Source organism: Haliotis asinina, unplaced genomic scaffold (assembly GCF_037392515.1).
Source record: "Haliotis asinina isolate JCU_RB_2024 unplaced genomic scaffold, JCU_Hal_asi_v2 scaffold_27, whole genome shotgun sequence".
Lineage (NCBI taxonomy): Eukaryota > Metazoa > Mollusca > Gastropoda > Lepetellida > Haliotidae > Haliotis > Haliotis asinina.
The window spans coordinates 367514-384472 of record NW_027133899.1 but is presented as its reverse complement, the minus strand read 5'-3'; the positions used below and the strand labels follow the sequence as shown (position 1 = coordinate 384472).

Genomic DNA, 16959 nt, shown 5'->3' with positions numbered 1-16959 from the left:
TTCTTGTTTTTGATATTGCTGGAATTTTGGTACATAATTTGAAGAGGAAGAGTGTTTAGCAAGGGTTTCACCTAGTTTATTAGCAATATCTGATTTATCAGTAAGCAATTGATCTCCATGTTTGAGATGATGGACAGTAGATTTAGTACCTTTACCTTTGATTTTCTGGACCATGTTCCATACCTTGGACATGGGTGTCCGAGAATTTATTTTGGACACATAATTTTGCCAAGATTGGCGTTTGTTTTGTTTAAAAGTACGCCGCGCTTTAGCATTTAAAATTTTAAATTTATTTAAATTATGTACCATAGGATGGCGACGGAAATAATGTTCTGCCTTTTTCCTTGCCTTCCTAGCTTGTTTGCACTCATCGTTGAACCATGGTTTTCTTATGTGTGGAACTACAGAGGAATTTGGTATACACTCATCAGCTATGGAATTCAGTTCATCAGTAAAACATTTAATAGCATCAGGAACGTCAATAAAAAGTTCGGGTTTAAGTTTTTCAGCACACAGTGTTTCATATAAAGTCCAGTTAGCCTTTGTAAAATTCCGCCTTGATGATGGAGGAACATCAGATGGAGTTACAGCTTTTAATATAGTAGGAAAATGGTCACTTCCACAGAGGTCATCGTGGACTGATCATTCAAATTCATTTAATAGTTCTGAATTTGTAAGTGACAAGTCGAGAGCAGAATAAGTCCCTGTACCAGGGTGTAAATATGTGTTGGAACCATCATTATAAATACATAAATCATTGTCAGAACAAAAGTCCTCCAACAATTTACCTCTAGTGTTTGTATTTACACTACCCCAGAGTGGGTTGTGGCCATTTAAATCTCCCATTGTAATACAGGGCTTCGGGAGCTGATCATATAGAGCTTGAAGATCGGTTTTGGCAAAAGCCGAAGATGGTGAAATATAAAGAGAGCATAGCGTAAACGCTACATGTAAAATAATTCTCACTGCAACAGCCTGCATATTAGTATTAAGTGAAACAGGGCTTTGAATAACATTTTGTTTGACTAGAATGGATGATCCGCCAGTGGCCCTATCACCCAGAGGTGAAAAACAATGATATGCATTAAAATGCATCTGGGTCAAATGCATCTGTTTGTTTTAAATATGTCTCTTGGAGACATAACGCTGAAGGTGTGAAATCTTGGACTAATAGCTGTAATTCATGTAAATTAGTCCTCAAACCTCTGCAGTTCCATTGTACAATATTATTGGAATAAACTATCTTTTGGGGGGATTTTTTGGGGATCTACCCCGCACTCTTTTGGAGGGCGACAAGCTATGTGCCCTAGAATGGACGTTTTCAGAAACGTCCATATCTTCAAGAGACCCATATTTATTAAACAATTGAATTTTATTTTGTGACCCCTTAGGAGCTCTGCCACTTTGTTGTTTTGAAGCATCAGACTTAGGTTTGGGTTTAGTTTTAACAATTTGTTGTCTATCAGCTGTTGAATGAGACTCAGAGCGTGACTGTGAAGATGACTTATGATCAGAGGACTTTGATGTAGTAGGAAGTGATTCCTCAGTCTGGGATGATATAGCAGGGTATAAAACCTGTGGGGAGTCGGAACTGACCCAAGTCAAGGTAGTTTGGCATCCTGTGGATGATTTTGTTATTTTAGAGCTGGATTTAGATGATGATTTTGCTACTGTAGCATAACTTTCTAGAAGGTCAGATCTCTTCACCAGTTTCTTTGCCTCAGAAAAAGAGATATTTTGGGTGAACTTTATTTTGTTAATCGCCATTTGCTCTTTCCATATTGGACACTGTTTTGACGAAGATGAATGGTCGCCAGAGCAGTTAGTGCATTTTTTAAAGTCACTGTCACAATCTTCTGTTGTGTGTGTCTTCTGACCACAGTGAGCACACACAACAGACAATGTGCAGGTAGATACACCGTGTCCATATTTCTGACATTTAAAACACCTGAGCGGGTTGGGGATGTAGGTTTCAACTTGGATATTGCAGTAACCCACCTTTACTGATTTGGGAGCATTTGGCAATGAAAAAGAAAACAGATAGGTATTTGTTTGGATTGTTTCATTGTTTTTTCGGGAGGAAAAGCGCTTCACATACAGCACACCTTGATCCTTCATTTCGCATGCTATATCAAGCTCGGACATGTCAGCAAACAACCGATCACGATCTCTGACGATACCTTTACTTGTGTTCAAGGTCTTGTGAGCAGAGACCGTGACCGGAATGCCCACAAAAGATTCAATGTTCATCAGATTGGTTGTCTGCTGTTTCTTGCCACACTCTATTAGCAATGCACCCGAACGCAAGCGTCTAATGTTCTTGACATCCCCAGCAATACCTTGAATGCCCTTAGATACTGCGAAAGGGTTCAACTTCAATGGTGTCTTGTCCGGAGTCTCAATAACGAGGAAACGTGGCCAAAACTCAATCGATAGAGACGGTCTATGAGAAGTATCAACGGGATCAATTTCAAGTGGACGTTTGGTTTTTTGGGGGGGTATTTCATAAACCATGATTGGTGTCATATGATTCATCATCCGAGCTCCCCACCCACCACGGAGTATCACAAGGACAATGCTAAAGCAAGCGGGCCTCCAGCTTGCAGCACCAAGGATACCCGGATGGTATACTCCAGCAGAAGAATTAAGAGATTAATAATTCTACCAGATTGGCCCATGAGCCACCGCCTTCTGGCATAGGACTCTAGGCAAATTACAGAACAACATACTTCAAATTCAAAATGTTTTAGATTATAAAGCCAAGTCCAAATTTACAACGATTCCAAATGATATATGTGCATTGATAAATATAATAATGCCCCATGCACAGGGCTTGGCATGACCAGCCGATTGGTCGAACCGGGCCTATTCGACCACCCGTCTAGGTGAAGTCAGGGCCGAAGTGGTGTATTGAGCAACAGGAACACGGTTGCAAGCTCCTATTGCTCTCAACCACCAGGATCCCCTCCTCCGCCGACACAGGGCTGCAACCCACAGCAAACGGGTTGGTGGACCAAATATCCCCCCGGGTCCACTACGGGGATGTCGGTGAGCTCTTGGCGTTACCCAGCACCCACCACGAGGGGGTGGCTCGCCACGGGTGCCCTTGATATCTGTATTATGAGCCAAAACACCTCTGGATGTATCATCAGTTCTGTTGGAGATTGCTGTAGTGGTCGTGATAGTACGTCTGCTATGACATTCTATGCTCCTGGAATGCGTCATGCCTTCTCGAAGATGTTCACCTTGTCGGGGATACTGTACAGGTGAAACATGAACTGTAACAAACTTGCTGACCTAGTTGACCTGTTTGTTGATGTAGAATGCTAATGTGGAGTTGTTTGAGTCAACTTGACGTTCTTGAGAAGGCAGATACGTCTCAAGACAAACTGGCAGAACTTACGATGCATCAGTGTTTGATTTCAAATCACCCACAATCCATGATCTATTATTAGTAGACTAGATTATGGTGGAGACTGGCTGCCATGAGCTAAAACCGTGTGATGCTTCTCGCTCAAGTTGCAGATAAATAACCTATAATCTGCTGACTGAAGACCTCTGTGTTCCTTGAAGACAGTCGAACAATGCTGTACACTGCTATTTGTAGAGTAAACAAAGCCTTTCCCACGTTGAAAGGATGGTTAACAGCTGTAGATGACTTCCTCATACATGCACTGTGACAGGGCATTGTCAACAATGGACCAATCAGATTCCAGAAAAGTGATGTCACTGGAGTTGAAGTCAAATGATCATCGTGGAATCTTGTGCAGGAACTGATTTTTCACATTCGGGCTGTCCTGGAGTTACACAAACAAATACGTGTATCAGTGGCTGCATGGAAGCTTGCGAAAAAATACAATTTGCTGCATAGTATTGATGACGGATTCCCTGGCAGTTGTGTTTGTTCTTCCACTTTTTATTCTTCATTGAAAATAATGCGTTTGCCATCACATACAGATGATGTGATGAGGTTTCCTTAACAGTGTTACTTGGTGACTATAGAAACCAGTCTCACTGAAGCAGTGCAAAATTCTCTTGAACCAAATGTGTTATAATGCACAAAAAGGTTACTGTAGGGTTGATATTTACACTGCAACAAAGAGACTCTTAGGCCAATCTTAGGCTGTGACACTGCTGAATTGTCCTTTTGATCTTGGAACAGGAACAATGTAAATGAAAAATGGATCTGTATCTAGCTGCAATCTTGCAAAGTCGACACCATCTTCTTTATGCAGGATCACTTCATGTAATCTGTCTGCCATGTACAAATGTGGCATTTGTAACAGCCTGTGTGATGAGGATCCAGCTTTGGTGCTTTCTCGGACATTAACCGACATCGTTAATTTCAGATGGGTGCCTCTTCTGTCAGCCACACACAGATTCAACATAGTCAATATCTACATTGTAACATCATAGAAACATCCCTCAATGACTGCACCTGTTAGATATAGGTATATATACAATCGTTAGAATCATGAGCATATCAAAATCTTTGTCAATCATCTTATAAGTACCTATGTCATTAGATTTCTTGGAAGGTGATTTTAATTCCAAACCATCAGCAATCCAAGAAATTACTTCTGTGTCTGGAAAAAAAACCCGGCATCCCCTTCATCATCATAATGGTAGAAGTCCATGCGTGCATGCTTGCATGCAGGTGAGCGATCTCGATAAGCATCTCTAAAGGAGTTCATATGCCTTCGTACAGGTGAATCAAGCGGTGAGTAGTCTCATGTGTGCAGAGTTATGATCCTATGCTGATGAAGGTCCACATTTACGGCGACTTGTACCATGTCTACATTGGGAGTCCCTATGACTCTGGAGGCGGTCGATACTGTCTTCAGGCAGGCGAATCCCGTGGTAAGTAGTCTTGGCGATAATTCCTGCGTGGAGTTATGATCATCTGACGCCAAAGAAGACCCACAATGACGGCGACTTGTACCATGCCTGCATGAGGAGTCTGGAGGTGGTTGATTCTTCCTCGCAGGTAGACTGAAAACGTCTGCTGTCCTGTGGCGCAGACCTTGGAGTGGATACTTGTATGTGAGTTACTGCGAAAGTCTTCATCTTCATGGTAAGCTCCTGTCTGTAGCATCTTCGTCCGCCGACGTAATTCTAGTGCTGCTACAAAGGGTTGCTGGCATTGCATTGGACGACTGTGGAGCTCTGGTGACCTTTTCTTCCGAGAATCGTTGCTCCATCATGGACATATCTTCTCTGTGAACTGCCACATAAACACTTTATCTGTCTACTTGAAAATGTCATGTCGGCAAAGTGAATTTCAATTAATGGATGTATGTGTTCATGTTCCAAGGAAAGAGTTGGAGCAGGAACAATTTGAATTATTGTGTGATTACCAAAGCAGCACTTTTAACCATATTCTATGATACTTGTTTTGCCAGTATTAAAACTTGCTAAAAACTCAAGCTTTTACTTTTTCAAGCTCACCAAATTTTCTCTTGTGCTGGCAGTAGGATGGTGATATTTGATATGCCTTTGCATATTCATAGTATTGCCAATATAGTTTGAATCATTATTGCAGATTGTGTATTTGACACTCTTATTTATCTTTTTGAACTTTTGAAAGCTTGAAATGTCGCCACACAAAACTCTTGAATGTGGCCAGCACTTTAACAAATTCACTGTCATGAACAAGATCCGAGTCAGCCTTTTTCCCTGATTTCATCAGCTGCGAGATTTCACTGTTACATCACAACAAGTAAACATATTGACTCCCAGCCACAACTCGTAGTAGAGGTTATCTATAAGTTCATATAGTAGTATAGGGGCATATCCAATGCATCAGTTGCCTGTGACTTGTACTGGTAATTTACATTTCATTTTGCACTGCAGTTTCTCTTTTTTGTGGTAAATGAGGAAGAGTATATTATGCATCGTACCTGTATCAACACACTAAAAGACATATCAATATATTTATTGTCATTACTGATATCACGATTCTGTCAGAATCGATATATCGTCACACGTCTACTATCTTTTTCACCTATTTCTGCACAAGATGGTATCCATTTCCCTTGTTTCTGCACTAGTTGATATCTATTTCCTCTGTTTCTGCACTAGTTGATATCTATTTCCCCTGTTTCTGCACTAGCTGATATCAATTTCACCTGTTTACTGGATACACATGCTTGATGAAAAATGAAGTTGAATGCTGACATGAAAGAGTTAATAATTAAAGTCTACAATTTTTTCTGGGCCAAAGCCGAAAGAGGCAAACCATGTTATGCCATTAATAAATTCCATAAGCAGGCATCAAAAGCTTTAGGAGTATCAGCAAGGGTACTGACAACAAACATTGTGAGTGTAGAACACAACATTGTCAGTGTAGAGGTCGTGGCAAAATCACAAAAATTAACACATTTGGACAAATTCCAAAAGAACCTTGTAAGGCAGTCTATCAACAAGTTCTATTCTGAAAACAAATACATGTCACTTAAAATTGTAAAATGCATATGAATCAAGACCACAACCTCATGGAATCAAAGTACACACTCTGGCAACACTTACACTCTTTCGGATATCGTTATAAGAAAATTTCTGGGGAGAAACGCCCTGATATCATTTGCTTGAGAATTAATTTTCTTAGGGTAATAAGGAAGAAGTGTGCAGAAGGGTTCGAGCCAGTGTACTTGGACGAGACCTGGGTCAATGCCTTGCACACTGCCAGTAGTCAGTGGGTACCTGATGATGGTGACAAGGGGGCACATAGAAAGCTGCCTCTAGGGAAAGGACAGAGACTAATCATTCTCCATGCTGGTTGCTCCAGCAAAGGCTTTCTCCCTGGCTGCGACTTGGTATTCAGGGCAAAGTCCACAGAAAACAGTGACTACCATTCCGAAATGAATGGTGCGGATTTCCTCGATTGGATTAAAAACAAGTTGGTACCAGCTCTACCAGAGAAGTCATTTATCGTGATGGGCAATGCCCCATACCACAGTGTGCAGGACCCCGACAGTAAAGCCCTGACATCAAACAGTCGAAAAGGTGATGTGATATCATGGCTCGAAAACTTTCAGATTGAACAGCCTTCAAAGGAAACGAGGCCTCAGCTATATGAGATCATAAAAACCCACAACGGTGAACCTTTCTACAAAGTTGACAGTTACATAAAAAGTAAGGGTCATGATATTCTGCGACTTCCACCCTATCACTCTGATCTTAACACCATTGAAATGATATGGGGTATTGTCAAAGGAGATGTTGCCAGATCAAACACAACTTTTAGATTACGTGATGTTGAGGTTTTGGTTAAGGAATCCCTTCACAAAATCACGACTGAAACTTGGCAAAACTGTGTCAACAAGGTAGCCAGCAAGGTAGGACACTACAACAGATGAAGAACTGACAGGCCTCCTGGAATAGATTTTGAGATGTCACCCGCCATGACTGGCTGATCTGTTTCTGCAGTTTCACCCCGCAGCTACAGGTACCAATTTTTGTGTTTTCAATGATTATAGTTTCTTAAACAACTTTTTTGGTGGAGTCGAAAAAATGTTCAAATATAAGGAAGCTGTTGGGTGTTAGTAAATGATAAACATCTGTACTATTTATATTTATGTGGCAATTTTGTACAATGATAAAATTTGCAATTCATCGGTCCATTTCTGACTCAAATGGATTGTACTTCATATCTATTTCACCTGTTTCTGCACTAGTTGATATCTATTTCACCTGTTTCTGCACTAGTTGATATCTATTTCACCTGTTTCTGCACTAGTTGCTATCTATTTCACCTGTTTCTGCACTAGTTGATATCTAATTCACCTGTTTCTGCACTAGTTGATATCTAATTCACCTGATTCTGTACTAGTTTCATATCTATTTCACCTGCTTCTACTCTAGCTGATATTTATGTCACCTGTTTCCATGCTAATTGATATCTATTTCTCCTGTTTCTGCTCAAGTAGGCATCTATTTCACCTGTTTCTGCACTAGCTGACATCTATTTCACCTGTTTCAGCTTGGATTGGTGACAGATTTGGTGTCAAGTTGCATGCGTTGATCTTAGATACAAACAGAACTGTGGATGTTTTTGGATCCAGACTGCCCCTCTGATTGATGTTGACATATCGCTGCTTCCTCGGGATAGCACAAACACTACAACAGCAAACAGTGCGTGGTTGAGTGAGTGAATAGAACAGATGTAAACAAGTAATATGGACGTTGTTCATCCATACACTGTTATCATTCCTTACTGCTCCAACTTTAAAAGCCTCAAAGAAGTAATCTGTCCAGAATTATTTTGTGATATCATTTGAATAGAAGAGGTTAACATATTTCCAACGTATAAGTAAGCAAGTATGTAACCACAACAACTTGTGCATAAGAGTTTGCCCACAAGTAAAGAAAACGCAAAGTGAGTTAATTGTTTTACCTACTACAATGATAATGTTAACGATAGATTGAATATTTGTAATACTCTTCCTATTTCATGTTATGCACTTCTCTCTCTTACTTTGATCATGGAGAGGAAACATGCAGAGTTGAAGAAATTCGAACAAACCTGTAGAGGTTGCAGACTCTTTGAATAGAGTATTCCTTGGGGTACTTATAAGCATTAAAATGTTCGTTTAATTCTTGTGACAGTTGTAACTATATTTTGAATAAAAAATATGTACAAAACAAAAAACGTTTTTGACTTGTGAAACCACCCCCATCGGGCCCCCTGGACCTGTGACAGCCAAGAGCAGATAACCTCAAAGCTATAGCCTCAAACCAAACACTTCTGTTCTGTAACAAATAAAGAGAGAATGTGGGAGGGCAGGTGGCCATACCCCAAGGAGGACTCTATTCAAAGAATCTGCAACATCTACAGGTTTGTTCGATTCTTTTTCATAGAGATCCTCCTTGGGGTACTTATAGGCATAAGACAGACTCCTAAAGAGTGATCTTTGGGAGAGGCATTCTGTCTGCCTATAAACCTGACACAAGATGATAGCCTTTATTACAGACAGTAAGTAACAAGGAATCACGCTTACTTGGTCATATGACTATATTCGCCTCACACTGGGGTGCAGACCAGGGCCAGGACTTAGGATGGTCTAAATAACCCAATAATATCTTAAGATATTGACATTGGGTGTCAATTTGCCAATTTGCCCCCCAGCCCATGTAGAAAACGGGAGCCAGGACAGGCGACTGATACAATTGAAAGAATAGTCTCTCTGGCACCAACCAAGGTGCTAGGGAAGTCTCGAAACAGTCTAGACCAAAAATACTGCCACCATAATTGAGCCCACCACCGGGATAAAAGATGGAAAGTATATGTTAAAAACCACCACCAGTCTGATTTCTTCAGCTACATCGTCAATGATCTCTTATCAATTGCGAGGTAAGGCTCAATCGGGTAGGGAGTTCGAACCCTGCCCACTGGCCAAACCAAGCACATTCGCTGGAAAGTCTGCCCAAATGGTAATGACGGATGAACATGCTCGACTGGCTTCATATCTCCTCAATGGGCAGGGCTGCCGCATATGCCGTAACCGAATGAGCCTTAAAACCTTCAGATGTTGCCACTCCCCTAACCGAATGAGCCTTAAAACCTTCAGGGGGTGTACGACCTTTCGACGTGTACCCCATAAAATGGCAGAGACAAGTCACCTAGAGATGGTCTGCCTGTTCGCCGGAAGGACAGCCTTACCACCACCATAGCAGCAGAACATCTGATCATTCTTCTGAATGTCCTTTGTTTGTTTGATATAAGCCTTAATGGTCTTACGGACATCTAAGACATGATCACTTCGAAGCAGGGAGCTCAATAGGTGCCATTACATGAAAGGTGCTATCTCTCTTAGGACGGTAAGTATCTGGCAATCTGATGCTCACTCTATCTTTGTGGAACACAATCAAACCCGGGTTAGCAGACATAGCATGTATGTCGCTTACCCATCTGCCAGATGTTACCACCACAAGAAGAGCTGACAGGTTGAGAAATAGAGGACAGGAAACCAATCAAGAATGATTGGCAAGTCCGCCGGATAGCCGGACTGATCCTGTCCTGCTAGAAAGCACTGAATTAGAGGGTGCTGCCCCAACAATGCACCGTCAACAGGTATATGGAAGGCAGAAATTGCCATGGAGTATCCCCTAACTGTTGAAGTGGCTAGACCGGCTTCCAACCTAGACTGTAGGAACTCCAAAACAGATACTAAATCTGCAGAAAAGGGATCGATAATCCCCCTGTTGACACACCAGCACGCATAAGAGGCCCATCAATCCTTATACTGAATATTTGTCAAATCCCTCCACAGAGCCAGAATTGTGTCTGCAACTGGTGCAGGAATTCCTCTCGCTTGGAGGCGATTCCGGACAGCGGCCAGGCCACTCACTGAATCCTGGAATTCGGGTGCGGCGCTCCGTTCTGGGATAGAAGGTCCGGTCAAAAGGGTAACAGTACAGGAGGCTGAGCCAGAAACCTGATGATTGCCGGAAACCAGCTTTGGGCTGACCAAAGGGATGCCAGGAGCACAAGTAGTTGAGCTGGTTAAGACGCCAGCTGCGAGAGAACTCGAGGGATCAGAGGAACTGGTGGAAACGCCCACAGAACTCTGTCCAATAGAGCAGAAAGGCGTTGTTGGTTATCACCCTCTTATCCAGTATCCGGGAGCAATATACATGAAACTGGTTCATCACCCCAGAGGCAAACAGATCTACCCGTAACGACCCGAACAACTGGGAGATAATCCTGAATATCCCCCAATGTAACATCCACTCGTGTGGGGCTAGTATACATCGTGTTGTCTATGCCCCGAATGTGAAACTGGTTGCACCACAGCAGAAACTACTAAGTCTCCTGAAGGAGTGATGGAGACACTGTGCCACCTTTGCTTCAGAATATACGTCAATGCAGTCTGGTTGTCCATCTCCAGATGGACCATCTGACCCCGTACTGACTCCAGGAAGCTCTCAAACACCTGGCAGACTGCTCTCAATTCAAACACATTGATATGGAAGGAAGCATCCCTCTGAATCGAGAGGGAAGGTGTCGGGGTATCTAAGGGAATCCCCTTGGACAAATTCCCAACTTCCGTCCACCACCACAATTGAGGAATCAACCAATCAGGAGTCTCGAGTACCTTCTCATAGCTCTCCAAGTGGGACAACTGCGCTAGTGCCTGTTGAATGGGTCGCATCTTCAACATCACACGCCAGACCACATCCACTGTAGCCGCCATATTGCCCAACAGATGAAGCCAAGTTCTAGCTGTAGCCCTTGGGGACACAAGAAACTGAAAAACAGTCCTCTGGACTTTGACAATGCGGTCTGGGGTTAGGGAGACAATCCCCTAAACCGTATTGAACTGTGCTCCCTAGAACACCAGATCCTGCGTAGGGGTCATGTCTGATTTCTTGAGATTGATGATAAAGCCGAGCTTCAACAGGATGTCCAGCACTTCCTGTGTGGAATCATGTGACAAGAGGTGCCCTCAAGAGCCAGTCATCCAGGTACGGATGACAACATCTGCCCTGTGACCTTGCTAGCTGAGCTGAGATCAACATAAGTTTGGTGAACACCCTCGGATGCCGAAGGGCAGAACCCGAAACTGATAACACCTCCCGTCGAAAGAAAACCGAAGGTATTTCTTGAACTCGGGGTGTATCGGAACATGGAGATAAGTGTCCTTGAGATCGACTGACGTGAGCCAATCCCCTGTCACTACTACGGAGATCACTGAGCGCAGTGTCTCCATCCTGTAGGATGGAACCTCTGTGAGCTTGTTCAGTCAGGACCCAGGGACTTGATGTGGGTGCCTGCCATTCCAAAAGGAACAGTGACAACCAGCTGCCTGCAGGGAAGTGTGGCAGAAGGCAATGCACCCCAACAGTTGGCAGGTCTCCACCTGCTTGTACCAGGGGCACCAAGGGCTCTTGGGAGACAATTAATGGGCAGCCAGGGTGGGCTTCCCTTTGCCCCGAAAAGGCTGCTGTTGCTGCAGCTGCGACAACGCAGGACTGTCGCCCTTACCTTTTGCCCCCTTGCTTCGTTTGTGCTGTGACTGCACAACCTGCAAAGCCCCAGGTAACAAGGAGGACCCCAAGGTATAGGGCAATGCCAGAGGTGCCTGCTGTGCAGCGGGAGAGTACCTAGCTATGGAAAGCCATAGCCGGCGCAAACCCATGACAGCACCCATCATATGACTGGCACAGCACCTAATGCTGTCAAGTGCCAGATGGGAATGCATGTCCATAAGCTGCTTCCCCAACACTGTCAACAGAGAGTCGTCAACAGCGCTCCCCTGGTCCATCAGCTGTCCCTGCAAGGCTGACAGGTAAGCCGAATGGACCGCAACTTTCAGCTGCTACGACGCACACCTATATATTTCCTCAAAGGAACAATAGGCAGACCTAAGCGCTGAAGCGGAGGCGGAGAAGGGAGGCAGTTGCTGGCCCTGCCTGTCCGAAGCCAAGGAAGAGGAAGAAGGCCCCCCAGGGTGACCGAGTTGTACACACATTTGTCCACCACCAGCAGTTTGAAAAGTGCACCCTCATCCAGCTGGTATCGACGGCCGATCTCCAGGAGATCAAAGCACATGCGAGCTCCAAACAGGAGAGGATTCACTATCTCCCCAACCAGCGACAGAAGGATGCGCACACGGGCCTCAGTGACATTGGAAGGCCTGATGTAGTAGACAATGGGATGAGCAATCTCTTGCATAGCTTAAGACGGTACACCTTTATGCCCTAATCGTGCAGAGTGTGGAAGTCACCCAGCCACCGGCACTTCCCAAAAAATGAACTTGGACAACTGGTAGTTCAGACTACGGACTTTGTGTATCCTTCTGATAAGTGTAAATTGGTATGGCTCCTATGGCTGAAACCCATGATTTCACAATGCTGTGGGAGCGAAAAGCTCTAACAACTGGCAAAGAGTTCTGTGTTGAGTCAGGGGAAGGTGAAGAAACTAAGTTATGGCTTCATAATTCAGGTAAATAACAATGCCTCAAATGGGGGAAATTTCCACTCTTTGTTAATGAAGCACAGAAACTTGTGATGACCAAGAAAAATTTGAATGTGGAGATATGCATCTTTAAGACCCAGGATGATCATATAATTGCCTGGTATGATTAAGGTGCAAACCATCCTGAAATGAGAAGGTTGCTGTAATAGCTTCATACTGAATAAAAGCCAGCCAAATCCTTTATGAAGACAATGGAAGACTGGCGAATAAATTCAGGAGAGTCAGGAGAAGGGCCAAGAAGTACCCCAAGTTTCAGTAGTAGAGTGTCTATTGTGTCTGTTGCTGAACTGATTTGCAAAGTCAGAGGCACTGAGCTTTCAATGGGAAGTTTGAAGCCCATAAAAAGTGATGTCTGAATGACTGGGTCTGCCAAAACTGTCCAATTTGGTGCATAGACACCTAGTCTTCTGCCTGCAGGTGACTCCTGAACTCCTGAACTGGCATGACTAGAGTTGGAAGGGCCCAGTCATGTGGTTATATCAGAGCGTCACTACTTAGCGGATGAGGGCTGGAGATCGGAACTAAGATTGACTACGAAATGAAGTGGAGGACAAGGAACCATGCAGATCCAGGTTACTTGGAACATAATGGGTCGTACGTCATTGGCACTTGGAATGTTCCATTTACACCCTGCAGAACTTCCATGGAAAGATCCACTGAACATATTCTAAGGCTGTCTTGAAAGGTCTGTCTGAAGACGGTCCTGCCATGATGACAACTTGAGTGGGCCTCGTCTTCTGACCGCAGTCAGATAGGAAAAGAAATGTGCTTGTTGGTTGAAAACAGTTTGAAAGTGTTTGTGTATGATCATCACAGTCTCCCAAATGTAGGCTTGCTGTTGATAGGGCAATGGACATGAAGACAGCATCAGTAGCAGTAAGAATCATGTTGATAGGAGCCAACACGGATTACCATATACCAGGGCTGGTCAAAAGGTTCTGAGCCCACATAACTTCTAGACTTCTAGACACCAACTAATCTTAGAAGTGTTGTTGGACAGTTTTCTTCATCAGCATTTCCAGTCATTTTACTCGAATAGATCAACTAGTTTGAAAGCAACAGGTCCTTGAAGCCTACTGGGATATATATCTGTTTCAATATGAGAGATGGAACAGTGTACTGTTATAAAGTTTTTGATACTGGAAGGCATTCAGCCATCAGAAGTGCATGCAGGTATGTTGAAGGTGTATGGTGATTATTGTCCTCCACACTCCACAGTTAAGAGATGAGCTGCTTTATTCAAGTCTGGCAGGACAAGTCTGGATGATGACCCAGAGTGTGGATGGCCCTCTAAAGTCAATAATGAAGAAACAGTAGAAGCTGTGGAGAAATGTATTCTTGCAGACTGATGTGTGACTATTGCTGAAGTTGAACGAAATTTCTAAGTGCTGATTTGAAGAAAAAGAGAAGTGATATTTGAAAGGAAAATTTTGAATTGATGGAACATGATTGTGAAACAGGGATTAAAACGTCAATCCATGGAGTCGCACCACCCCACTTTTCTTCCACCCCGCTTCTCTTCCACCCCACCCCACAAGTCTGTCACATACTAGAGTAAAAACAAACCCCAGATTTAAAAGTTAATGTAATTAATTAACTAAATCTATCTAATTTACAATAAATCATTTAGGTTTGCCTTCACACCTGCATTCTCACCTCACCAAACACCCTTGTACTTTTTCCCTACACACTCACACACGCCCATCATACCTCACTCTTCAAACAAACTCACATACATTCACATCAACACTCACATCAACTCACAATATCACAGCACTACAAATGTCTTTAAAGAAATACACAACAAATCATAATATAATTATATTATTTACACTGAAGATGGAATAAACAATAACAATTCATTGAAAGCACAATTCAGTAACTATTACTGTTCAATGTTGCAATTACAATCGATGATGTTTTCACCATATGCAGGGTTCCAAACAGTTTATGATTTCAGTGGTATATTAGGGATCCTTCCCCTGCGTGTTAATCTCCAAACACTTTGTCGGCATACTTTGATCCCTAATGAACAACTGGTGCAGCCTTACTGGTGGGGCACGGCACACTCCCCAGATACCCACGTCATTTCAACTTTACACAAGCGGCATGGCAGGGTCGATCCCTCACGATCATCAGGACAGCCTTATTGGGTGTAACACCTACCCCTGACACTGAATACAAAAAGCACACTATGTACATGGTGTCTTTACACATACACACCATGTGGGTTTTACACATACAAGATGTGTTTACAGGGCTGTTTTACAGTCAGTTGATATACCACACTATCACTATACTTCACACATAGCTGTTGTCTGAACATTATTATTACCCCATCACACTAGCTTAGGGACATTCTCAAATGCTTTCATTATAAATCTTTCACATTACAAACTTCAACAATTATATTACACATATTTCATATAAGTTAAGGTTACATATTATAACTTCAACAATTATATTGCACAATTATTTCATCTAACTTAAGGTTACCTATTATAACTTCAACAATTATATTACACATAATTCATCTACGTTAAGGTTACATATTATAACTTCAACAATTATTTCATCTAAGTTAACCCCCTGGATGCTGAGATTTTTTAAAGGCGCACATTTTCGTAAGGTTTGGAAAGTGAACGTTGTGCGAGATTTGCGCTCATGTGGTCCTGGATCTGCGTACAGAAATGTAGAATATTTAATTTCTTATCTGTTGGTATAAATATACCTGCGGCTACCTCGGGTTTGAGAAATAGACACTGCTAAAAGTTGTCCCAAACTTTTGTGTGTGTTGAAAAACAGTAAATTTCTCTGTTTTTCATCCTGCACCAATAAAAGCACTCTGCTACAATTTTTTTAATTTGGCATCTTTAAGGAAAGTGTGAGCGAAGAAAATACAGCTTGATATCTGAACGACATAAGTGTATATGAAATGAATGTATGTGCTAATGCATAACGTCATACTCACAAAATAAAAAAGAACCCGCAATAAATGGCAAAAATCGATTTTCTTCTATGTCAAACGTCGAGAGAGAGGTCATGCACGTATAAAGATAAGGGGGCATAACTCCGTTATGGTTTACATTATGTCAGTGTAACTCAGATCACATGGAGAGAATTTGCTGTGGATACGGACAGTATATTTTCGTTATGTTTTGTTCACAGTGAACCAAACTATTCCAATACAAAGTTCCCCAATGTGAGAGGATACCTTTTGGTAGTTTCACAATTTGTAAGAAAAGAATTCAGTGTACTCCATCAAAAAACAAGTAATAGCGAACTGGATGTCCCTATCCAATGCATAATTTAGTTCTTAGAATCCCATATTCTCCTGTTTGTGTACATGTATTTTGATTAATTGTGCATCATTATTAACGGAGTAACAGCCACATTTTCAAATGTAATGAAATAACTGAAAATAATGCAACATTTTAGTTGACGTCACGGCATGTTTTGTGCATTTTGTGACGTCAGAAAAAGACGACTGTGGTTGCTGATTAGTATATATCTAACCTAATTTTAACTCAATGTGTAAAAAATCTCGGCTTCTGTGTCAGAATTCAACACTTTTTAGCCAAACTATAAAATGAATGGTTTTATCGCTGAAATAGTGTCCTGAATACATCAACAATTACACGGTTTTACAACATATCTTATTGTGAGCAGCACGCGCACCTGTCTAGCATCAATTTAGTGTAAATCAAACTTTAACAACACCTGAATATTTATTGAATATTCATTTAGGAAATAGACTTTTTTCCTTATGATTATGAAATTATTTCACTTCGTAAGTATGCAATGAAAGGTACAAAGAGATCGCTTTTTCAGTACAGACATATTATAATATGGATGTAAGGCTTGACCAAATTAAGACATGACCTTGTTTATATATTTTTAACAATTTTCGTATAAATATTGTTTGAGTTAGATATTCTGCCATCAGGTATATTTTAATCGAATTTGAATTGACTTTATTA

General features: G+C 42.1%; 1 protein-coding gene across 1 annotated transcript in view; it reads right to left on the bottom strand.

The window, feature by feature from the left end:
• Positions 1–16959, bottom strand: part of LOC137270043 (uncharacterized) — a 190974-nt gene that overhangs the window by 30713 nt on the left and 143302 nt on the right. Inside the window, exon 13 of the mRNA XM_067803854.1 lies at positions 7973–8118. Coding sequence (XP_067659955.1) covers positions 7973–8118 — 146 coding nt within the window. The remainder of the gene's footprint in view (positions 1–7972; positions 8119–16959) is intronic.